The sequence below is a fragment of the Vollenhovia emeryi genome, unplaced genomic scaffold (genome assembly GCF_000949405.1).
Source record: "Vollenhovia emeryi isolate VEMERY1.0 unplaced genomic scaffold, V.emery_V1.0 DF939138.1, whole genome shotgun sequence".
Taxonomy (NCBI): Eukaryota; Metazoa; Arthropoda; class Insecta; order Hymenoptera; family Formicidae; genus Vollenhovia; species Vollenhovia emeryi.
Window position 1 is genome coordinate 552248 of NW_011967228.1, and position 26175 is coordinate 578422.

Here is a 26175-nt window from a genome sequence, read left to right on the forward strand (position 1 = left end):
CCCCCCCCCCCCTCTCTCATCCTCTCACCCTCTCACCCGCTCGGTCCCTCGTCTTTCCTTCGATACCTTGCATGTCACCAGAGTCGAAGAAATTCACGCTCGAAGGTGCATCCTCGAACAGTTTCTCGGGAGAACATCTCTCCCTCCCGTTTCTCCTCACCCCCCCCCCCCCTTGTCGCTCGAACGGGGGCCCGGAGTGGAACGGGGGTTGGAAATTTACGCGCCACGGATTTCGCTCCTCGTTTGCCCCTCGGTCCTACGGAAGTCGAAGATCGCTCGAGCGTATGCGGATCGTGATATCTCGATTAGATATCTCGACCCGTTACTCCGGCCGAGCGGAAGGCAACTCTTCTTTCCGGGAATCTATCCGTCGCTTCGATAACGCGCTCTTCCTTTCGCGGTATCCCCGTGAAACTCTTCACGCGAGAGCCCATGCTCCGAATAGATCTCATTCACGAAGAGTATCGAGTCTTCGTAACGTCGCCGATGGTTTCACACAAGCCGTATTTTGCCATTTCGTACATGCGTTCCTCTTTTTCTCGAAGTCAAAAGTATATCGTCCTTCGCGAAGCTAATCAATTTGATCGATAAGAGGCAAAGAGTCATAATTCTTCGAAAATGAACAGTCAATTCTTTCAGAGGCTGTAAATATTCTATGTGAGAAAGGGCAATGAGAGTCGAATATTAAGAAAGGACAAGAAATAAATATATAAAGTTAATAAAATAAGAGAACGCGGTAGAAGCTGTAAAGTTCGTTCAAAATTGTTGAGCTGAGAACGCGGCTGTTTGCATCGCATAAATCGGCAAACGAATGTCCACCTACGTCCGGTTGCGCGGTACTTGGTGTCACTCCCGGTTCATTTACCTTTCTCGAAGCGCGCCGTGCAGAGCCCCGTCGCCTGTGGGACGCGCCCAACGTAATTTCGAGAGTGGAACGCGACGGTGGACGGCGCGTGGTTAAAAATTAAACGAATGCCGCGCGATAGCGTACGCTGCCGGACGAAACGCGAGGCCCCAGGTCGGATTGGCCGTGTAAACGCGATTAGACCACCTAGGTCCCGCTGTCCGTTCTCCGGCCTATCTGACTGGAAGTAATTCCGAGTCCGAATCCGGGGGGGGAGGGGGGCAACACGGAACGCCGTGTCCCCCGGGGATAAGCCCACCGCCAGCGATACGTCGTACCCACCCTCGCTCCCTCCCGCCTTAACTCGACTACTGTGGGATTTCAAAACTCATCTTGAAACGTGCGCGGAAGTCCGAAGTGGTCTCAGCGGCGGTGCTTCTCGGCGGCACAGAGGCAAGGGATCCTTAATCGTCGGGGAAACTTCCTTTTTTCCCCCGGCCGGGGAATAACGTGCAGATCACTCCAGATGCGGGTAGGTAATTGAAGATTATGGTCAAGGCAACTGGTGGAGATGGCGTAATCAGGTTTCTCCCGCAACTGGGTGACCGAATTTGGCGAGCGGCGGTAATTCTCGATCCGTGATTAACGTAAGTGACAGAACATCGCGAGCTTCGAAATTTAATCCTACCGAATATCACGGAGAGCGAAAGAAATTTAACTTGGGCGCGTTTCGATCGCTGTTAATCCATCTCAACTTTTATCCACCCGACATTCGATCATCGTCCGCTATTTCCGCTTGCGCGAGGCGCAATTGTCCCTCGTTCGTGTTTTATTTAGTTGATTTGTTAGTCTTCGAAATCTACTCTTACGCGACGGCCGTAATTCCCCTCATCTGCACTTCGGCCGAACGATAGCTCCCCTGGACCGTTCCGTGATTCCTCTAATGGACTTTTAGAGAATTGGGGCATGCGTCACGTATATAACCCATATTAATATCGTTCCATGGTCTCCGTCTCGTCCCTTCCTAAGGAAGTCCCAAGGGAGCTCGGCGTACCGTTGGTAAAGTGCGATATTTACTTTAGAGTCTTGCTCCAGAAATTTCTCCGTAGGTCTACTTACTAAATTGATCTTTTAATTCCGTAATTGCTGACCGTAATAGCAACTGTACAACACTTTACGTCTTCCAGGACAATTTATTTCCAACTAATTCAAACTATTGTGTCTTCCGACGCTAAAAGGACGTTTTAGCTACGTTTCACGTACACACTCGAGCATATTAAGTTTCGTTTGTTGTACATGATGAAATATTGCACTGCAGTAATTTCTTTAGAAGCCTAAAGCCTATAATTCCACGAGCGTGATCCTATCTTGTTTGTCGTTATTCATTATAGTATTTTGAACAGTAAAAATGTAATCGGCGCGAAAAGCTTCCGATATCCGCCACTTTCGGATAGGATATCTCCCAATCGCTTGTCGCATGCATAATTGCGAAGTGAGCAGCGTTAATATCGCGCGCGGTGTCAGATCGGTCGGGCGCTGGCCCGCGCGCGCATTCCGCTGCTGAAATCTTCTCGTGCCGCGTCGGTTTACGGCGCGTCGGGGCCGAGCGATGCCCTCGCAGAGACTTGCAAAATAGCGCGCAGAAATGCCGCGGGATGCATTGTTACGAGCCTGTGGCCTTGGTCATTAACCCTCTCCGTCTCTCGTTCTCTCTTCTGGCTACAAAACACCGAGGCCCGACACGCGCCGCGTCCATCCTCCCTCGGTCCCTGTCGGCCCGCTTGTCCCTTCGGTAACGAGCCGAGATGCATGAAATGCTCGCATGAAATCTCGTTGAATACTTGGCCACGCTATATTGCTCGCCCGTAACGGCACTCGCTTCGTACGGCGCGGCCTGTGGCTGCGTCTGTCTATGTCCGGACCCGCAACTACTTTGGGTCGGAGCTCAAACATTATGATTTGATAGGAGTTGATATGATAACAATACAGGGGATAAGATATAATTATCTCAACATACTACGATAATACGCGCACACAATGTAAGTGAACTGTGATCGATACTTGTGTAACACGAATAAGTCTTGTATGGTCGGGTTGGATATGCCCGAATTATTTAGTGCTATATACTTATAACTGTTTTCAGTGATAATGCACTGATTGACTTTTAGAGAGTGGCTGGAGTGATATGCTTCGCAACACATCCTTTGCGACGGTTCTAAGGAAGCTGTCAATTTTATTATGTGATTGTACCATTTGAGCTTCAGCTTGGGGCCGCGTTTTAGGATCGACATTAACGGCGCGTAGTGTCTGCGCTGGGCTGAAGACCGTACATAAATTTCACGCAATAATATTGTTAGGCGCAAACACCCGTAAAGGCTTATTTCTAGCCGTTTGTGCAATATGTATTGTATAAAATGCGCGCGGACGAAATTTGGTGTTTCACGATTTATGAAATATACAGGGTGTGCCAGGAAGAAAGGTCAATATTCTGGGAGGTGATAGTATCGGTCATTGTAAGCAAAAATGTTCATCGAAATATACGTCCCATTCCCCACTGTTTCCGAGATAGAGCTATTTGAATGTACAGTTGCAAAATTACTGACAAGGAAGAAACACTACGTGTTACTTCTAATTTTATTGTTCGCGATTCGGGATTCTGCGTGTAGGAGAGCGTCGACGGTAATCGACATTTGCGAATATGCGAGGCATTTTGAACATTTCCGCAACGTTACCGGCACAACGGTCCACGGACGTATAAGAGTGAATTCCCGCAGACGTTTATGAGGTTGGCTGAAGGGTGAAGTGTACAGAAAAAAAAGAGTAAAAACACGAGACATTCAAGTGGCTCTATCTCGGAAACAGTGGGGAATGGGACGTATATTCATACGAACATTTTTGCTCAAAATGACCGATACCGTCACCCTCCAGAATATTGACCTTTCTTCCTGGGACCCCCTGTATAATTCTTCCGCGCTTCCGAGATGCGCGCTACGCGCACATTTCCCTCGCTCGTGGATTTAATATCGCGGCGTTAGTGCGCATTAAGCGCACGTCGCGTTGGAAATTTTAGTTCGCCGCGATTTATTTCCCGAGCTTTCGGAAAGTAATGCTCGGTCGTACAGCCCGGGGTAGCCGGCATCCCGGGCGGAGTATCGTATAAACGTTCATCTTGACCAATAGGTACTTGGCTCCTCTCTCTATCCTCTCTACTAAGTTACACGGTGATAAACCGGGAATCACGCGGGACAATGGTCATCCTTTATGACGACGCCGGACTGCGGGATATACGCGCGCATTACGCGCGCCGAGGCATCGGGCGTACTTAGAGCAGTTTGTTGCCGGCCGAGGACTCGTAACGTAGAAATTACACTCCCGCTCCTGGGGCACTTGCGCCGATACTTGCGATAGAAATGCTCGCGTGCACCCATCGCGCGCTCGTACGTGTCCTTTCGAGGCAGCCGTTGGCGCCATTAACGATTGGATGAAACGTATTACGTTATCGCGTCATTAGTAGCGTCACGAAAAATTATTACATATTATACGGCTTATAAATTGAACAAAATCACATTACGCGAATTTACAATATTCATTACAGACACATCCGCGCGGGCGCGCCGGCCATTAAATTTTCAGTACTTATTATTATTGCGCTCATTATACATTCGTAATACGGTTTACGTTATATTTATCATGCAGGCTCATTATCGCCGCTTTGATGTAACACCGTGCTAAATATTCAAAAGCGCGAGAAAGGTGTTTCGCGTTCGACGCGTCAGCGCGAGGCAAGACATCGACAGCCGCGAGACGACACCTCCTCCGCGCGCACACACGCACGTTAAACGCGCCCATCGATCAATCTTTCGATTCCCGCCGCACGCCGGCGAGATTTCTCGGCGAGCCAACGAACAACGGCGGCCCCGTGCATTCCGCCGCGAGCTCCCCTCACCGCGGCGTCCCGATGACAAAGCCACCGGAAACGAAACGGAAGATAAATAGCGCCCGCGCTCGTGCATAACGGGGATTAAAATGAAGCGAGACGCCCAAGACGGGAGGCGATTTTCGCGCGTGGAATGCATTTAATACACCGGCGGGTCTCGGCCGCCTCCTAGCCGCGTGAGTGGACATCGTGATTCCCCTATTTTCCTCCGGTGCCGGGGCTGACGGGAAGCACGGGAATCGGTGTGTGTCGCCTACGTGCACGTGCGTGCGCGCGGCCCAGGTCGGTTTTAATTAGAGAGCCCGCGCCACACGTACCCGGGGCTGCAGGACCGAAACAGGCTCTTCGATTAAATTATTAATTAACGTGCTCCTAGAAATACCGCATCGTGCGCGCGCGCGCGCAGGCGCACCACCCCGCGCGATCTCTGGGCCGAGGGAGTGACAAGCGCGGCGCGCACGGATGGTGGGCGACGGGGATGGGGTTTTATGCGCGTGCACGGAAGCACGCGCGTAAATCTTCACGGTACTGCGCGCGTGGTGGAGCGTGCGCGGGTGGATTGCACGCGGTGCTCCGTGAAGCTGATCCCTTGTCCCTCGACTGCTACAACGCCCCACCTCGAGGTGCATCTATGACGTCGACGGGGCGGAGAGAGCGGGGGGCTCAGCATCCGACGTTCCACGTGGGCTGTTGTTTATACGCCTCCGTGGCGAGCCGTGGTGTCGCGAAATATGCGAACGCGAATACGTCTCGTTCGTGTTAAAACGCGTTAAAATTCAAGCGAGTGCTCGAAACGTCCGAATTCATTGCGGGCTTTATCTGTCCGGCTGCTTCCCGGGTATAAAAAGCGTTCTTTATGTTTATGTTTTATCACGCGCGCCACCGAAACGCGGATCGAAACGATAAAAACGCGCGGTTCATCTCCGATGCGCGATCCCGGGGTGAACAAGGGTGGTTCGCGGGGGAGGGCGAGGCACACGCGCGTCACCCGGTGTCAGGGGAGGGTCAAGTATGAAAGTGCCCGTAGCGGCTGTCAAACCAATTAAGCTCGTCGCATTGTAAAGGCTGCTTTTAGGATGGAAAGGGCGAAGGAGGGGGAGAGGCTTTGTTGCCGAGCGGCGGTTATGGCCGCGAAACCATATCGGCTGCGTCTGTAATGGATCAGTTTTATGGGCGCGCATCGGTGACGCCGATGCAGTTTCCGCGGTCCACAAAGCTGGCCACAAAGTTTGTCAAAGTGCATTGTGCCGTGGGAGGCGGACGGCCGGGCGGGTGGACGGTTGGACGAGTGCGGTGCGCTCGATTGCGTGCCGGTCCTAAAGACCGCAGGACACGACATTTTGCGTAATTTTATATATATTGTATATATATATATATACACACACACAAGGTGGTCCATTTAACTCTGCCACCCCGAATAATTTGGTTATTATTGATTATACAGAAAAATATGGAAAAGTTATTGCACTTGAAGGGGGAAAATAAGTTTTTGCAGTGAATATCATCCAAAGGTCATATCTTCTGAGATTTCGGATAATAAGATAATAAAATTGCAACATAAAAGTTTGTGAAAAATTGAAAGTGTATGCCATTTTTTAATAAAGTGGTTTTTTTTTAGTGTAAAATGCAATCGATCACAAGCGTTGGTTAAAGAATCATCTGTCCATGTGTCGTCCGTGCAATGGCTATTAGATATCGAACACATCGTCGATCACCGACAGATGACAGATGAGTCTTTAACCAATGCTTACGATTCGTTACACTTTAATCTCCTACATATTACTTTGTACAAAAAACATGTTGTGTATTTTCATTACTTAATTTTTCACGAACTTTTGTGCTGCAATCATATTGTCCTCGAATCGCGGGATACCCTGTATACGTTGTCGCTTCTCGGTTTGACCAGAGCGGAGTATGCTCAGGGCTGAATCGAACGTTTGAACCGTACAGGAAGTACCGATTAACAGACATTCTCAGTCACGTGATTTAGAAATGGTGATCCTGGACGCGGGCTAAATAAGGAGAAGGTGGAACGTTTAACCGGCGATTAACGGTAATGTGATATAATTAGAGAATGACGGGCGCGGATCGCGCGAATCTCGAGCAGCGAATCATCGCTAACTGTTCCCCGGGTCGATTTGATTGAAAGTGGCGAACGCCATGATGAATAATAAATGCTAATTAATGTCTGTAACGCTCGTTTACAACTCCCTGCCATAAATGTCTAATCAAGGGGCAAACTTCGGCCGTCTCCGGCAACCGGGACCCCGCTCTCCTTAAGCCCTCGAGTTAGTTTCCGGGGTAGTTTCCAGCATTCTACGTTCAGCTCCCTCGTACCGTCTCTTCGTCTATCTTTCTTCGTTCGGATCCTCTGTCTCGCCCACGCCGAGCCCTCCAGTCCCTCCCGTCGTCGACGGGCTTCGCCCGTCTTCCGTGCCCCTTTCGTCATATTTCTAAGTAAATTTCGCAGTATAATTAACGTTCAGTAGCTGCCCGTCCCTCGTCGACCGACGCGTGGTTTACGTCACGAATGGGAGCGACGACCCCCCCCCCCCCGGTCTAAAGCAAACCCCCATCTTTTCGCGTGACGGATTAACCTACCCGAGCGACAGTTTAATGATTTGCCACTGGTATATGCTGTATGGGGGAGTTAACGGTGGAACGATGGAGCTTCTAGTCACAGATCCCACGATATACCGCGAAATCGAGTCTCCCGGCGAAGCGAAGTTTTAACGAGGCTGCGGGGAAACGGATCTTTCGCCAGCCGACTCCTCCTTCGCTCTCGCCCCTGCTTTCGTATTCACGCCCGTCGTTCGTCGATGAGAAATACCTGGCCGCCGGCGCAATTGTAACAGATACAACGTCGCCGGAAAGATTCTCGCGCCTTCTCTCGTCGCGCTCGCGCGACGAATGCAACGCACGTTCGCCGTGAAATAGAAAATATATCTTACGAGGGCGCGAGGACTCACGCCCGCTTTCGCTGTCCGTTTGCTTCGCCGACAGGGATCACGAGTCCTCCGCTTCTTCATCCTTTCGCCCCCTTCGTCCCCCCCCCCCCACCCGTTCGTCCTGTCATTTTTTTCTTCAGCCGCCGCTTCTCCTCTCGGCCCGTACGCACGAACCTCGCCCGCGAGATCCCGCAAATCCCGAGATCCGGAGATGTATGCTGTGTGTGACGTATTCGAGGCGCTTTGCAGCGACACGATCGGGATCCCCGCTGTTTGTTCGCGTTTATCGAAACCTTCGAGCGTTCCCTTACGTAACCGACTTATATCCGCGAGATATTTCTTAGCCTCTCCGCTTGAAATCGAGCAGGATTTTTTCCCGCAACAATCCTCAACGGTGAAACTTATACGACAGAAATAGACTGTTTACCGTACCAGTTTCATTGATCAATTTGCACTGTATATAAAATAATTGTTAAACACGCGAGAGAAACGGAAGGTCGCTGCGCTGACGTGTAAAATTTAAATTTAATCCTAGAACGTGCACGTGGGTCTGACAGACTCGCCATTTGTATTTTCGGTTCAATTGCTCCAAAGAGTGTGTTCCATAAATTTATATTTATAATTGTCAATTTGTCTAAAACAGTTTTCCATGCAGATTTTTATAAACTGGAAACTCTAAACGAAAACAACCAGCTTTACTAAATTGAAATCCGTTCGGCTTTGAAAAAATTACAGGTATTTAAAGTGCGAGGGGTCTGTCAGACCCACGTGCGTGTTTCAGGGTTAAGCACAGATGAACGATTGAACCAAATTTTGTTCCCGCTCTCTAAGGCCCGGTTTCACCAAACGTCGCTTAACGTTGATCTTCGTTCAATTCACGTCTGTCTCTTTCTAGACTAACAGTTGGAAAGAGACAAGAACTTGAAGCTGAGCCTAAAGCGAAGCGACGTTGTTGAAACCTAAAAGTGAACGAGTGAATTATCACTGCAAACTGTGAATATCTGATTTGCAGTCGCATGTGTACTACTGAAAATTGCAGTGGTATACTTGTAACTGTAAATGAGTGACTATTCACCGTTTTCAGTGATAATCCATCCGATTGACTTTGAGAGAGCGACACAATTCAAGCGACGTGCACGAGTATCGACGCCAAGACCGTGCGTGCGAGAGATTGTTGTTTTTCTCTACTTGAGTAATGAAATCTGGTAAAATGGATTTTACAAATGGATTTCTCTCGCAAGCCTCGTCTCCCGCGGGATATGTTGAACGAAAACCGCAGGGGATTAGGCGTTTCCACCGCCTCTTTCTCCAGTCTCGCCTCCTCTCCCTCGGATAATCGACCCTGCCGGATCCCGCGGGATACCAACCATCCAATAAGTATCCGCTTATCGTCGAAATAAGCGAAGGACCATTTGTAAATCGAGACGACACCTGCCGTTCGTGGTTCGTGCCGCTTTTGATTAATCGACGCCCCCGCCGACATCGATTAACCGTTTAACCGCTCTCGGTAAAGGTATCTCGTTTCGCCCCTGGTTCTTTCCCCGAGTCCTTTACTCCCCCCTCCCCCTCCCTAGACTTGTGTCTCTCCTCGCGTATCCTGCTAATTCCCACAGGGAGTTTCGTCCAGGGTAAAGGGGATGCGAGAAAAGCGGAAAAAAAACGAAGAGGGTGGGGGGAGAACCGAAGGCAGAAGCTGCGTAGGGACGGCCTCTGTCCGGTAGAGCTTCTATTATTTTTCAATTGCCCGGCCGGGCGAGCACGAGGCGGGATTCCGGTATCCCGGATGTAATTGGAGTCGGCTTTGCCACGGCGAACGTAACCGGCGGAATAAGACGGCCTCGGGTGGCGCAGGAACGGGGGATAAAGAATGAATACTGTCCTGGATCCTGCGGCGCTCCCAGAAGAGCGAGCGAGGATTTCGAAGGAGGAATGGCCGGGGCGACGTGAGCGGCGTAACCTAACGCGCGGACGAGAGCCGGCCGAAGGAAAGGGTGCACGAAATATGCATGTGGAACACGCCGTGTAAGACCGCGTGATCGATCCCGGCTGGCGACGGCCGGCCGTCCGTAACTGGATGCGGCGCGTTTGGATCTGGAAAAATATCGAGGAGGAGCCCGGTTGGGTCGAGACGGCGCGCGAAATAATTCACTACCTGCCGCCTACGTTCCCTTTATGCCTTCGCCCGTCGTTATGTATTATTTAGCGTTTAATTTTACGCCGCCGCACCGCGCCGGGTCGGAAACGTATGTCCACCGTGTGAACGTCAGCCGGTGAAAAATCTGCCGAATCTCGCGGGATTGAATCCGAAATGTAAACGAATGGAAGATCGATCGGGCGATTCGACTGGAAAACACGACCGCCCCCTGCCGTGGGGGGAAAACGGTCTTTCGTTAGGCCGCCGCGAGAGGTGCTCTCGATTTCGAGGGATAGCTGTGCGACCACGGCCGACTTTCGCCGCGAGTTTAATTAAACTCTGGAGCGCCCGTTACCTACATTTCGCGGCGACGCGGACGGCGAGTGCATTGTTAGCGTATGCCTAGCGCGGCAAGAGACAATTGGCGATCGTGTATCGCCATTGCCAGCCAGCCCGGGGAAGTCGATTTCCTGGTCTGGCTCCCGTTCCTCTTTCTTCTCCACCCGCGTCCGACCGGCCTCCCCTCCGTGCACGCGGCGTCACCCTCTCCCGTCGCGCGGCCCCCTCGGCGCTCATTCTTGCCTTTATCAGCCTCGCATTGGCCGGAGGCCGCGACGTCGGCTTCAACCTCCGTTCCATCCTACGCTCTCTTGCCTCGACTCGCTCCTTCCTCTCTTTCTCTCGTTAGCGATACGGCACCCAGATACGAGGCGTCGCATTGTCAGGGAGGCCTCCAACCCCGCGAACGCGGCCGCGTTTAAAGCTTGATTCACGTTGTACAAGGGGATACTCGCTAGTCAGATATCCCCGGGTAGAAATGAAATCAGGCATGCCTTATGTATGGTCAGATAGGGAGAAAGTAAGGAATGCCCTAATAAGGAATTCCTGACACGTGCCTGATCCGGTGCGCCTGATTCTCTCATAGGATTTGATAAACGTTAACCTGAATATATAGTACTAGCACCACTCACTGCCGCGACGTGGCGACCGCGCGTTAGTCTTTCTCGTAAGTAAAAATCATCCCCAAAGATCGTCATTGGTATAAGAGGCGAGTCCATGATGTATACATGTATACTTCCACCATGGGCGAGCCGATATAATCCGACAGCGAGTTATCTGGACCACGAATAAACTTGAATGACCTGAATATACTTTTAATGACTATATAATTTAACACAATTTAAAAATTAGTTTAAAAAATTAAATTTTTTAAGTAGGAAGTCGTCTTCTCACGGTTTCCCAAGCTGCTTACTTATCGCTTGCGTATCGTTTGAGTTTCAAAATCGCAGCTGTTACGAGCGCAAGAGGAAAAGGTTGATTGATCGATTGGTAGAGATTCAAGTTGCCGGTATGCAACATCGTATCGTAATTGTTTTTAACGCCTCCTTGCACGACTCGCCGCAGAACGAACTGTCTTTCACGCGACAGATGAAACTCCACCGCTTGTTAATAATAATAATCGCTGTCATGAATAATTGAGCGTCTAATACGTCATTTTGATTAAATTTCATTACACTGGCGGCGTTATGAAATTGCGTTTCGTAAACACTGAATTAAATAGCAACATTACTATTATGACATTATGTAATAATGCCCTTACCGTATAATAACGGTTGCGTGCAATTTATAATGCAAAATTTCTCGTTTACCGTGCCTGCTTTGTAGTTTGTTGACCCGTGCAGTGGCGCTCATTGTGTAATATTTATTACACGGACTATTTTCCCGAGAAATAGGAAATGCAACGCATCGTGAAATTGTATTTATTTTGCGATCAACATCTTGTGTTTTAAACGTTGCCAGTTAAATCTCATTCAGTTATTAATAATTCCACATTTTCTCTCTCTACGTCAATCTCTGACATCGTTATTCTACATCGACTTGTGTTTAAATTTATCGTTTGCTCGCAGGGCAAATAATAAAATATGAAACAAAGCGTAATGAACAAACTGAAACACGCTATTTGGACGGTATACAAAATGAAGTCAGAAAGGAGTCGGTACACGTGGCGGGGATTAAAAGTGGCTCTCTAAAAATGTAAAGGACCGTCTACATTGGATGTAAGCAACAAGAAGTAAGAAAGCCTAACCTTTACATCTCAGTGTAAAAGGTAAAGTAGGTATAATTTTTTAAAATATTTGAAACACTGGTCGAACTGCGCTCTAATTCGCCAAGAGTAAGCGTCAGAGCTGAAGTAGGAGTAAAAGAAATGGAAATGATTCATTTCTTTACTTCTACCCTTACTTCTTATGCCAGGCTTACTTCGTCTATTGTAGACGATCCTTAAGAAATGGATCTCGATATCGTTTTCCACGTGTATACCACGTGCAAGAACAAGGTTAAGTGCACCGCAAACTTAAAAATCGCGCTTACCTCGACGTTTCGTTACCATTCTCGTTGTACGTCGGCCGGGACAATTCCAATAACGAGCTTTTATCCAGTTTCGATCGGAACCTAATACCGAGGCGAAGCCGGTCCTCTAAGCGGTACTAACTACATGGCCGCAATCATCGGTATTGTTACTTCGATCCGTCGCCTGCGGCGAAGCTGCGCCTCGAAATTCGTTTCCAGCTTTTACCCCCGGACACGGGCTGCGAGCCATTCTTCATCTCTCGCGAGGGGCGCCGAAACGAAATTCCGCGTTTCTCTGTTGCGCCGTCGATCATTTGATTTCGCACTGCCGATACGTAAATAATAGACTCCGAGAACATACGCGGCGCCATCCCGAATCGACGGGAATTCGCTGATTGATTTCGTATCAGCTTCCATTTATATCGACGTTGCCGATTGCAGCCTCGCGATGAATCTGTGTTATCGCTGTTATTCTCGTCTCTATTTCTTTCAAGTATACATACGTGCGTATGTACCCCCTCCCCCTCCCCCTCTCCCTGCGTGTGGGCGCGCGCGCGCGCGTGTCAGGTATATGCATGAATGCTTGAAAACGATATCGTGTTGCGTTAAAAAATTTGTCATCGCGTTTTTTCGTTTGCATAAAAGATTTTGCAATCTGTCAATTTACAAATTTATCGATATCGAGTGATATCTGTAAATTAGCGAGTATAAAAATGATATATTCGGTATGCTTAAAAGTGCTACACTCAAGTGTAAACAGGCGCGAATCGTTCAGTTCTTACTTGAATACGCAGCTACGGTATAAAAATTCGTCGGCCCTTAATTGTCAGCCAACGTTTCCAATAAGAATCCTCGAGCCTATTTACGTAATACATTTGTATCTGCATAACGAGCGAAATGCTCGGATCGCGAACCCCACGAGCCTCGCGATCCGAATTTGCCGTTTTGCATTCGCGCGTGAAATGTTGCACGCGAATCTTACGCGAGCCTCATCGCCACCGAGCTACGCGAATCTCGATTATCGTCGAGACCGACAACGCGACGACCTGCGTAAATGAGGTTGATCACGTATTGATCTAATTCCCTGTGAGCGGGGCTGGCCAGGCACGGAGATCTCTACTTGAGACTTTGATCTTGCCGCTTCCGCGCGAAATTCTAAGCCGGTCGGAGGCGCAACGCCGGCAAAACGGAATATTGATGAGTCCGGAGTAATCGGCTGCCGGTTATCGCTATTAGCGAGCATCGCACAAAGCGTTGCACTAATTAAAACGGATAATACAGCGGCCCGTAGAACGAGACGGTAATTGGGTGTGGCTGCGCGGGGGTTCGTGCCCCATTATTATTAATTGCCTCGTTAATAGGGTACCGGAGATATCTCTCTCTCTCTCTCTCCCTCCCTCCCTCCCTCCTCTCCTCTCTCCCTCTGCGTGTGCGAGGCTTCTTTGTAGCCTTCATTCGGTAGCAGCGAGGTTATTCGAAATCGAGATATCAAACGTGGCGCGTTTAGGAGTGATTTGTACCTTGCCAAACAATCCGCTCATCTTTCTTAATTAGAATGCGTTAAATGCAGCTACATTTATTCAACAGCAACTTATTGACGCCAGTTGAGAAGTTAAGAAATAAAACAAGTGTGGAAACGACCTTACTGACACTTCTTTATCATATTATAAATTCGCAACCTTTCAGCCAATATAACATTGGTCTTCTTCAAGTAACAAACTTACCCGCAAATGTCTGAAGAACAGACAAACTATATGTAAGCTAGGAGAATATACGATCTTACGTAGCAGGAGTTAAAATTAAAATTAAGTTTTTTTTATATACAAATTAAGACATAAAAATAGAAACTTACAAGATTCGTCAGAGTTAAAGGGGTAAAATTATGTCAAACGTCAGAGACTTCTCTGTACAACGTGTCTAGTCATCGGCGTTAGAACACAGAATAGGCGATAAATGGCAGAGAAGTCAAGTACGGAAGTCGTAAGGAAACGTAGAAGGGTAGGGATGTAGATACTAAGTTATTCTAATTGTTCTATTGTACATCGAGTTAAGATTTTCTGCGTCTCGCTGCAGGCTGATTGTGTTGTCAGCAGCTGTATTTCCTTACGCGCGCGACGTAAATCGTTACACCTTCACCAATGCACGGAAAGAGGAGCCCTCCACGGGCTTCGGAAACGTTGCTATCCAGAAAAGTTCGATTTCCGCCGAATATCCCGACGAAATCCTTCGACGATTAGCGCCGCGATTACCAGTGCCATCGGCGTTATCGGCCGCGTTTATCAGCCGGCGTTTCCTACGATCCGGTTTTTACAGGTTCCCTCTTTCTGCCTTCTCCCCCTCGCGCCTCGAAATCGTACGTTTACGGGGAAAGTTCGTAGATTAGTTCGATCACAATGATCGCATGCTCGACGCGATTGAACGCTATCGTCGTCGCGATAGGAATTACATCCCGCGGCGGGGAGAGGGAGGGGGGGGGGAAGGTGGATGGCGTGCCGAAATCGGTTCGGCAGGAAGGGCGGGCCACCCTCGACATTGTCGCGATATGAGCCGACAGCTCCTCCCTCGTCGTGGAATAGGCAACTTGTCCCTTTTACGATGTGATATACCCGCGGAAACAGCCGCCCGACAAAGTTACACCGTAAACTACGCCGTGCGTAGGGACCGCCGGAACCAGGCGAGGCGATTTCGCTTCGGTAACTCACCCCTCGGACTGTGCGTGGCTCGTTTTCTCCCGGTTGAGTAATAAAGCCCGGCCCGAGATCCTGATCTCGGACGCGTTTGACAAAGAAAAAATTGATTTAGATCCACGCCTCGATAATGCCGCGAGTGGCTTTCGACGAATCGCTGCTGGCTCACTGATAAGAATCGTCTCTTATCTATATCGGGGGGGGGGGGGGTTCGGGAACACAGAACCTTGTAAATATAAAAACGTTGAAAGTCCGAGGATATCACGACAGTGGCGAGTCTTCGTTGTAAAATGGGGTTTTCTTCTTTTATATGTATCCTCTCTAATATAAAGCAATCAAATTATCTCAAGATTAAAGCCCGACGTGTACGACAATACCCGAATATATAGCAGGGGGATACGCAAGTCCATAAAGAAATAGTTGAACTCCGGGCGCGGTAAAGCCTCGCATTTGGCAGTCAAATGCAAAGCTACAAAAAGTGACTTTAATTTCAGTGATAGTTAATGAGGTATCAGACTTTTAATGAGTAATGTGAAGTTCCCCTCAAAGGTCGGACAGTTTTGAAAACGTGTTCGACCAGAGAGCCTCTAGGCAATCTCAGGGTTTCTGAAAGACATCAAAGGAGATTCGTTTTGCGTACTGAACGAGATTGGCAATAACTCTTACAACATCGCCCGATGGAAAACGGAGAAAAAGTCGGAAAAGAGGGAGAGAGAGAGACGGTATTTTATCTTCTCCTCGTTTACTTAAGATGTACACCGAGATGATTACGTCTGCGACAACCATCGCTGGCGGTTGTGTAATTTATTTACGCATTCTGATATCAACCTCTTTGACTTTAATGTTTTTACTTCTGCGAGTGTAATTGCACTCGGATTTCTTTACGTTGTAATATCGAGCCAGCTAATAGTGTTTTTCGATTTTTATCTTTCGAGATTGCACGCGCGACCACGTTTGTGCCAAATTCCATCTTCCGAGACAAATATTTTATCAAGTAAAGTCATACGTCTTCTGAAAGTTATTCTGCAGCTGAATCGATTTTTAACCCAAGGGCTTGTTGTTTCCGAGTGTAACGAGCACCCGAGCGTTTCATACGAAATAAATCGGAGATGGGCTGACATGCGTAGCAGATACTCGTACATAGAGAATACTTTCAGCTACAGGTCGTCGTGGCATTTCGAAAATATTCCGTTCTCCATTTCAACGAAAGAGAGAGAGAGAGGGGAGGGGGAAGAAAAAGAGAGAGAAGGGGGAGATTGCTCGTGTCAGAGAAAGTCAAAGTAAAAGCGCGAAGACACACCGCGACGTAATCCTTCGTGCATCCCTGCAGTTTCTCCATCGTCTTTTTTTTGCTTATCTCTTCCCTTTTTGTCTTCCTTTTTGTATCGCGGGCGAATCTCAAAGCCAGGGTTTGTTTCATGGAGCGAAAAGGAATGGTGTAACGGGGCGACGGCGACGGCGGTCGGAACGGGAAGACGCGTATTGTTTTTCCCCGACTGTATTTTTACATCGCATTCCTTGCCTGTGCGCGTTAACGTCCATCGCGTGTCCGTTTAGTATCCACGTACATTATGAAATAACGGGCTCTTTGTATGAAATCCATCTGCTCTTACCTTCCTCTCGTAGAACGCGGCCTCCTTTTGACGTCCTTCCTTTTCCCTTCGTTTACCTCCTCCGTTTAAACGCGTTTCGTTGTGGAAATAAAAGTAATCCGCTGGCAGTTTCGTATCTGATGTATGCACGAGGTGGCCCCGGAACAACGCGTATAACCGCCGAGATTTCTCAAAGTAAATTAAAACAGTCAATTCTCTTTGAGGAAGATGTAATTTCTAATTTCTGCCGCGGCTCTTAAAATTTCCGGCTCGGCGAGAGACTGAAATTTCAAGGCAAGAGCTCGTCGAACTCTTCGCAATCAACTTATTAACCGAGAGTCGCTGATTTAATTCCCCCGTGTATATTCTCGGGACGTTTAATATATCGTTTTGTTCACCGAACGAACTGGCTTTTCTTATCCATGGGAATTGTGCAAATATCGCGTAAAAAGATACTCGGCCGGAATGAAAAAGATCGCGGTATCGCGCCGCCGATCAACTCCGGCGTTAGCGAGCTAATTTTCTTAAAAATTCGAACCACCCCCGTACGTATGCAAACGAGAGCCGAAAACGGGTAAATAAACCATTTGGAAAGATGGTTGCCACCCCCGCTCAGAGGGGAAGCCTTGGAAACCGCCCAGTCAGCCGATACTTAAATCTCTTGGTATCGCCGTCTACGATCAGCCGGTGCTATCGCGCATTAATGGCTGCTACGTGTCCCTGAATAAATCGACCCACTAAACAGTTTTTCGTCGGTATTATTAACCAGCGTTCCCTGATCATTCCGCGGAATTCTTTCGAGGGATTTTCGAGCCTTGTCCGACGGGGCGCGTCAGTGGCGTCTTGAACGCTTTTAAGCGCGCACGAGTAAGCCGTCTCGCAAGATCGCGTAGCGAGCAAACGGTGTCTGTAATCGTAATCAATTTCGAAAATCCGTTCCGAAGGAGCTTGCAGTCCAATTCTGCTCTGTGCGTTCGACGGGTGTACATGTCCCCGTTTGTAACGTTATTATTCGGCACTTTCGAGTTTGGCGGTGAATTATTTCCGCGGTATCGCTCATCCGTGGACACGGTTATTCTTATATCAGAGTAACGGAAAGTCTGTAATAAGATGTCGACGGGGACGCGAAAACGTCAGATTAATCAATCGGAAAGCGCAACAATGCGCATTATACGAGATGATTCCTCTCTCTTAAGGATAAAATTCGATAATAAGCTTCTGGACAGAACCGATGTAGGTTACTGGTCTTCGTAGATTGTCGGTGGTAGTCGAATGAAAAAGGATTCCAGCGAGCAAGCGAGAGAGAGAGAGAGAGGGGGGGGGGGAGACGCGACAGATACCGGAGACCCATTGAAGTGACACGTCTTTTGTGATTTTCTCATTACTCGAGTGGAAGGTCGATCCTGGAAGCCCATCTAGCTGCCGGGACGATTTCCTCCGCCCTCTCGTTCCTCGCTGCATCGCCCGCGCTCGCTCTCTGATCCTTCATCGCGTTTTCTTTCTCTATCTCCTCCGTCGTTCGTCCCTCGCGCGTACCTTAATACCTCACACTGAGGCAGCCCACGTAGCTGTGTACGTGGAATTACTCCTTTCTTGCTGCTTCGTAAGATACGTATTTCGCGCTCCTCCCGACTCCCGATCGGCGGCAGATCGGAAAATTATATTTCCTTGCGCCGCCGCAATCGCCTTACGGCAGCTGAGGCCCCCCCTCCCCCTCTCCTATCAATCCATCAATCCCGGCTATTATCTGTCCATTGTGTTCTGTACCACCTATCTGAACAGTTACCCGTCTTTTCCCTGCTTGCCACGTGTGATTTCGCATGGGAAAAGTCAGAAACAAGAAATTCGACGAGGTCACGGTGAGAAAATTTGATGCCACAAAGATTTCAAGTACTTCGACAGTAATTCCCGCTCTCCGTTGACTTCGTCAATTGATTTTGCCGCGGAGTAAGAGCTAACGATGGAATAACGAAACAGTACATTACATATAAATAGCAATTAAAAAGTAAATAACCACACGATAATTCATTCACTCGCACTGGTAGAATCTGATTGTCCGCTGATATTTAACATGTCGGAGAATTCAAGCTATCTCTTTTTTTTTATCGTTCCCCCGAAGCTGGCCCGACATTTTCAAATCCTCCTTCAGAGAGATAAAAAAAAAGCTTGCACATTCGATTGTTCGCGCATACCGTTGAAAAAACTGGGGCATCGCTTTGAGCGCCGGCGAGCATTTTCGCATTTCCGGAGAAAACGCAGCGAGTGACGTGAATCGCTTATCAGACCGGCGTGTTGGCCGGGAGTGAGTAGTCGGTTCTTCTCGAAACAAGTTTGCGTCGAGTCCATCTTTCTCCGTGATTCGCGACGCCAATTTGTGCTTACGCGAGCGAGCGAGAGGGAAAAGGAGAGGGGGAGAGCCAAAGTCGTTACGCGGCATTGTTCGCGCATTGTTGCCGGGGCATGCGCCGACATTCTTCCTAGTGGCGTGTCCATTGTCGAGCGAGTCCGGGCTCGTAGGCGGAAGCGAGGAGAAGTCGAAGACTATCGTGAGGCGGAAGGGTGTGAAGGCGCCAGTACGCTTCCACGGCTGATCCGGCCGTCTCGTCTGTCTGTCAGCCGACATCAATTAGTATCGTAAGGCGCTCGTAACTGACTGTGTACACACTCCTGCGAACGGGCGCACTTGACGGAAACACGCGTTAACTCCTTCCGCACGCACGCGCGTCATCGGCCGATTGCGTGTTTCTTGCGATTTTCTCGCGAAAAAGAATTTCAAGGGGAAAGGGGAGCGGGGAGGAGGGAGGGGGACACTCGCTTGCTTTGTATTTCTCAAATTTCATTAAATAGTTGCTCGAGTAAGTCGGAAGTTAAGATTCTGCTAAATTGAAGAGCCCGCTCTCGAGATTGAACGAATTAAAAGTTCCGATGGAAGATAGTCCGCTTACGATTGACGGAAAAATAAGATTCCGTTCGCGCCGCCAAGGCTCAATTAATCGAAGCGTTCTCGCTTCTTCAACTTACGTAATGGCGCCGTCGACGTATTTACCGCTATCAATGCGAACTGCTCGCGCAATTATTATTGGAAGGCTGCCGGCAGGACGGCGGAGCATTTCTACGTGTATCTTGTACGGATGCCAGCCTTCGGTGCACGCTCGCACACCCGTCACGCAATGTGTACCGACGCGAGCTCTACGCGTATACTTACACGTCGGACAGGCAAACTGGCTTAATCTCACAAAGGTGTTTACGCATACATACGCACGCGCACACATTCGATCGTGTACGCGCACGGTTGCGCGTAAACACCGACCGTTGCTTCCGTTGATTCCATCGACAATTTCCCTCCTTAGGGGACGTCATTATCATCCATTTGCTAATATAACAAGATAAATTGCCCTTTCCCTCGCGCAACATCACCTGATAAATTTTCTCCCCAAACCCCCGCCGTCTGTTAAGGACGGAGGCGGGGACTGCTCGGATGAAGAGTGCCGTTGTCTGAAATTCGATAGGACGTTGGATTCACCCCTTAACGCACGGCGAAATTTAATTCCCGTGACATCGCGCGTACTCGTGGATTCGCCAACAAGTTTTGGGAGACGCACAATGGCGGTTTTTTTCTCCCGGGGACAAAATTGAGTCGATCGAGTTTCGTGCCAATGAGTGTCGATGCAGGTAGTCTCGTTTACGTGGTCAACTCAGGCCCGGCTTCACCAACGTTGTTTAACTTTAAGCTTAGCTTAATTCGTTCTTTGTCTCTTTCCAACTGTTACTTTAGAAAGAGACAAATATGAATTAAATCAAGATTAAAGTTAAGCGACGTTTGGTGAAACTCTAAGGTCCAGTTTCACTAAAGGTCGTTTAACTTTAATCTTGGTTTAATTCACGCTTGTTTCTTTCTAAAGTAACAGCTGGAAAGAGACAAAGAACGAATTGAGCTAAGCTTAAGCGACGTTGGTGGAACCGGGCCTAAAGCCAACGGCACACGATACTATTTTTCCTACTGGATTCCTTACGAGAGCCAACCAGGATTCAGCTTTGAGTCACCTGATCGAAAACTCTGCGTCCTGATTGGCTCTCGTAAGCAATCCAGTAGGAAAAATAGTATCGTGTGCCGTTGGCTTTAGACGCGATGGTTCCGATCGGAATCTTTCTGCCGATGCGCGTATCGTTAAAATTTTCTGCGAGACCTGTTTCGTGTCGCACGTACGCACCGCGAGAGCGTGCGCCGAATGGCCGATAACGGAGCGCCACGGTTCCGCCTTGACGATTCTATGTCAAAGAGCGTGGCATAGAGGCTCGCGCGGAGGAAAAAAGGGCAGCCGGTCGTCAAAGTTGCGTGCCGAGAGTGGTAAAACGCTCCCCGTTCTCGGTATTTACGCAAACACGTGCCCGAGTCACATCCAGCAGGATTTCTTTCCGTTCGTTCTCCGGTTTGCCTTCTTCATCAACACGTTCCCGAACGTTTCTCCTCGTTATCGCGTCTATCGCACCCGGACGATCTTTACGATATCCCGCGAAATCTCGCCCTTTTATTAGTTTCTATCAGAAAGTTCCGTGCGATTTTCTTCTTAACGTTACAACTTGCGCACGCGTAAGCTTGAAAATTTGTTTAATACTTATTTTTACGTCTTTGTACAGCGTGCAATATCTGCAAATTATTTTTTTTAATCGTGCACATGTTACGAGAATTTTACGATGTTTCTTCAACGCTCCGTGGAAACAAGATGCACTTCCCGTGCCGCATCCTTGCGCGAGGCAACATTTTAATGGCAGAGATCGATTCGCGCATCGACGCAACGGCGATGCAAAGATTAATCTTGAAAATGCGCGCAACACGTACTATGTCTATATTACGTAATTCTCATTACATTACATAATTCTATCATTTGCGCACGTGATGCAAATGACACGTGTAAGGCGAATTTTCCACACGGCGATGGGAAATTAGGTTGTCCGCTACGATGCGATTCGAGCAAACTGTACGCCATATGTGTGATTTGGTCGATAGGTTCGCTTGTCGACGTGTTAATCTGGCTATTAGGTCGCGCAGCCGAGATATCTCGCGAACTCCGTATGTGCCAGATGGCACGATCGAGATAGCTTGCGCCGTGCACATCTCGCCAAGTGCATCATCGATATCTGCTCCGGGCTCGCGCTTTTACCCCGCGAATTAACCCCGCGGAAAAGGGAAGCCTTCAACTCGCGCGACCAAGGATTTTAATGGACCTGCGATATTCGGTGCCGGTTAAGATGCGGCATTAACTTCTCCGCTGGTTTTTGCGCAATGACTCGATCAGATCTTATATATCTATCTAAATTTTCTTTATTACATTTTTCTATCCTTGTGCACTCAAAAAAATATCTTACTAACGCAGCTAGATTTCTAGGTGTCGCAAAATGGTAGAGGACTTTAGGACTCAGTCTAGTCCGCACTATCTGTAGTGGTGAGGCGGGTATTACATAACGCCCTGTATATCTCAGTTATTTTTTCGTACCTAGAACATTGTTGCTGCAGTTGCAAGATCTTTTTTCCAGTGTATTTTCACGCACATTCCAACGTTCGAACGAAAAGTTTTCAAATTTTGACATATCCGACACAAATTAATAATAAAACAATTGGACACGTTGACACCCTTGTCGCGATCGGTGTCCTAGATAAACAGCTCGAATCATCGATCTGACCCCCGCGACGGTATATTTAACCCTCTGTTCTCTCTTTTGCTTCCAGGTGAGTGTCCAGGAATTCCAGTACGCGCGCGGGACGGGCGCGTCCCTGACGATGGTAAGCCACAAAGCAATGTACACCGTCGCTTTATCCGCGTATTGCCGCCCTCCCGCCGAAAGACTCTTCTTCCCGGGACGAGGTGGCGCGTGAAGGATATGGGAAGTGGTCCTAATATCTCGCAGGCACACATCCGTCTTAATTAACGTCGCGATACATCTCGACTTCCGCCCGTGCTGCCGCCGGGCTGCGGCATTCGGTTTAATATGCGCCAGCTTACTCCTAATAATCTCGCTGCATGACAAAAATTACCGCAGAAATTTACCTCGTTTCCTCCCCTGCATTAATTCCGTTATTATTTCACGTTAGAGAAATGGCCTTCGTAAACTATCACAGATTACGCGGACGGGACGGACGATAGAAGGTGCCGTTTTGTTTCATTTTAAAATAGCACATAGACGAACGTTAATTAGATTGTCGTCCTTCTAACGTTATGTCCGCGCCATCCTCTTCTATTGTCCTTGTAATTTGAACTTTGCAATTATCTTGTAATTTACGACATTAATTATAGCGAAATATTGTTAAATATGCGCATCACTTAACAAAATCTGACTCGTGCGTTGTGTGCGCAACACATAAATTTCGTAATTTAATAAATTTGACGTGGATTCGGTCGTGCAGCTCTTTACCACATTAAATATAAATGGCAATTCTGCTGGGACATATAATCGCACGTGAATCAATCATTTTAGCGCGATAATAAATATTGGCGTCGATGTTTTACGTATTGAAAACAACAGTTAGTCAATGCCGATATTTTCCATCGCTCATGCAGTCTGGTGTATTATTAAGCTGATCTAATGCGTCAATGTAACGTAACTGCAGCTCACTGCATTAATCCATTGATGTCATGACGCTTTTATTAAGCATGCTTCCAACGCTAACGCGATGAGTCGTCACTCGTGTACTCGTGCAATTTTCGTGAAACGCGGAAGATCCTGCGGCGTTAATCAAATACGACGGCTTAATTAATTAAACTTTTATGGAAACAGCCGTGCGCAAACAGCCAGCGGAGATCTGCTCCCGTTTCGCCCACGGCCCACGGGAATGGGGATCGGAAGGTGGTCGTTGAATGAAAATAAAACGGTAGCGGTGCGCCGCGTCTGAGGCCTCTTATGCATTTTCGAGCACGCGGGTGCACACGACGGATGCAGTTTCGGTTAGACCGCGAATGGATTCGCCGTTAACTTTTATACCCGCCCCGGCGCGATGCCGGACGAGCTTCTCTCAACATTTTTTAATATTTCGCAAGGTATCCCGCGGTGAGGAAGTAAGAGTCGATCTCGCGGAAAGCCGTCTCGCGGCTGATTAAACTGGTCCCGGAGGTAAAACGGAAGAGGAAATTCGTGACGCGATAACAATGTACTGTAATACGACTATAAACACCGGCGGTATCCGGGAGAAAAATCGAGATCCCCCTCGTTCGATCGACCTGTCTGCCTCTTTACCGTCTCGGCCGTTCTTGCCGGCGTGAAATAAGAGACGTCCCGTGGGCGACAGTGACGAATGTGTTTGTATATTGTCAGTCTGATCGTCAGAGATGTCACACGAGAACACCGTAACGCACGAAAGAGTGTCGCGAGGGGGTTGAAACAGTGCGTGGAACGGCGGATATGACGTGTGCGTCAAACAAAGTGTAGGAAATCCACGTTAATATCAGAAGGAAAATCGCTTTTTCGACGATGCGTGGATTTACCTCTCTTTCTCTCTTTTTACCTATACGTTATTTCAAGGTGGGCTGACAATGAGGCTAATTTTTCTCTCTTGCTTTCTCTCTCTTCCTTCTTTTTTCTTTCGGTAGTGTTCGCGACAGTTGTTGCAATGGAATACTTGGCCGGCGCGTGTAAATATTGCCATGATCCTTCATCCATCCCGGTGTAACGTTTATACATGTTTGAACGACAACAAATTGAAAGGGAAATAGAATAGACCGCTTTTATTTCGTCGAGTGTTACGACAGAATTTATTATTAACCACGTATGATTGCCGTCGTTTTCGATCGCGCTCGCGCGCGATCGTAAAAGGGGGGTTCGGTCGTTCGGTTCTTTTACACCGGGTTTTATTCGAGCGAGTCAACTTCTCTCACGCGTCACGGGCGCTGATTTAAAAGCGCGATTCGAAAGAGAATATGGCAGCGGCACAAAAGTGACGGTAAACCGGAATGCCGCGTCGGATCAGCGGCCGTGCGCTTTAGCCTTCCATATTCAAAGCCCCTAATAATGCCTCTGAGATCCGTCTCGTTCCAGGCGGTTTCGTGTTTCCACCGTATCATTGAGTGCACGGTACATTGCACAGTGGTCTTAACGATCGCAATTGTTTCAAAATGCAAGCGCCCCGACTTACGACCCGCATCCCGCAAATGCGATGCGACGCAACGCGCGGCGCCACGACGCATCGGCTTATCTTTATTCCGCGCGTAAACCTGCGGGGGCAACGGGTCTTATCGGCGCGGAAGCCTCCAGGTATCGTTAGAGCGCGACACGCTCCCGGCTTGCCGACGAACAAGCTGACCATTAGCATTTATTTCCTCGTTACCGGTACCCGGCGCTCTTTTCCATCTCATTATTGGAAGTTCCCCGTGTTTCGCGGGTAACTTGGAGCGTCTTTTACCTCCCGGCGCTGCGAATTCACGCGTCTTGTACGTGCTCGAAAAATTTTTCTTCTCCTGTCATTTCACCTTATACCACACGGAAAGAACAATGTAGCTGCTGTAGCTAAAACTTAGCAAAATAGGGACAGCTAATATTTTTAGTTGTGATAGCTCAATATTTTGCTACGACAGCAAACCGTTTGCTGTCGCACCTAATACAATAGGCACAGTAGCAAAATATTGAGCTATCACAACTAAAATATTAGCTGTCCCTATTTTGCTAAGTTTTAGCCACAGCAGCTACATTGTTTTTTCCGTGCATACACTTTGCGTCGTTGATCCTCCGCGCACTGAATATCCGGCTGTTGAGAGGAAGGTCTAGATTTTTCCACGGAATCGTGCAAACGTGCAATCTGCGAAATTGATCAGTAGTGATAATAATATTACATATTTTAGTGCATATTACAAATGAAGGGATTAACACCTCAAATTCAGCGTACTAATAGTAATTATTCGCTAGTATGAATCATTAATGATACTGGTTAAAATCGGGGCTCGATCGAAGTAATCTGAATTAATGTTTCCAGTTGACAGCGACATGCTCGCACAATATCCTGATGAAATATTCACGCGATAACCCCCTGCAGCGCCTGAATTTCATATCTAGTCCACATGCCGCGGGATGACTGTTTCTCTCTCATCTTCGGGCGATTTCCTGCGTGAGAACGCCTCTTCGCCAAGTGTTTCCTCTGTGAAGCCGAGACCTTCTTCTCTCGGAGGGGGGGCTTTCGCCTTTGTGTCGCGAGCTTACGTTGTTCACCAGGACATCAAAGCGTACGCGCAGCACGGCGGTTTCTCGCCCTCGCGATTTCCTGGACGGCGAATTTCCGAGGACGTGACGTACTACGTGAAAACCATTTCTCCGGGCGAATCCTTGGCTTGACACTTCCAGCCCATGGCCCTTTAACCAACTTCCTACTAGCAGCATGTGAGCGACTTTAAAGGGCTGTGAAAATACCGTCGTGTTGTCGGGTGTTTTACATATAGATTGTACGACTAGCCTTCGTATCAAATGCCTTTGTTATTTTATAATTACTCTCACTTTATTTATAGCTCCAGTTTATCCTTATTATAAGCAATTTCGCTTATTAGAATGAGAGTGTCGCATAAACTCGAAGCGTATATCGGGCATTAGATGGTAGCTTTGTTTGAGGAATGCGTTTTACTTGTTTCGACCACGACGTCGCTCGATGACTAAGCGTTAAATTTTTCTCATTTATCCTATAGTTCTATCCTATCTCGTGTTATTATA

General features: G+C 48.3%; 1 protein-coding gene across 8 annotated transcripts in view; it reads left to right on the forward strand.

Annotated features, from left to right (window-relative positions):
• The window catches only part of LOC105567351 (polypyrimidine tract-binding protein 1), a 418546-nt gene that overhangs the window by 228648 nt on the left and 163723 nt on the right, over positions 1–26175 (forward strand). For 5 of the 8 annotated variants that reach the window (XM_012022161.1, XM_012022162.1, XM_012022159.1 and 2 more), the window contains one exon: positions 22220–22273. The exons of the other annotated variants lie outside the window; for them this stretch is intronic. In XM_012022161.1, coding sequence (XP_011877551.1) covers positions 22220–22273 — 54 coding nt within the window. The remainder of the gene's footprint in view (positions 1–22219; positions 22274–26175) is intronic. 8 annotated transcript variants of the gene reach the window in all.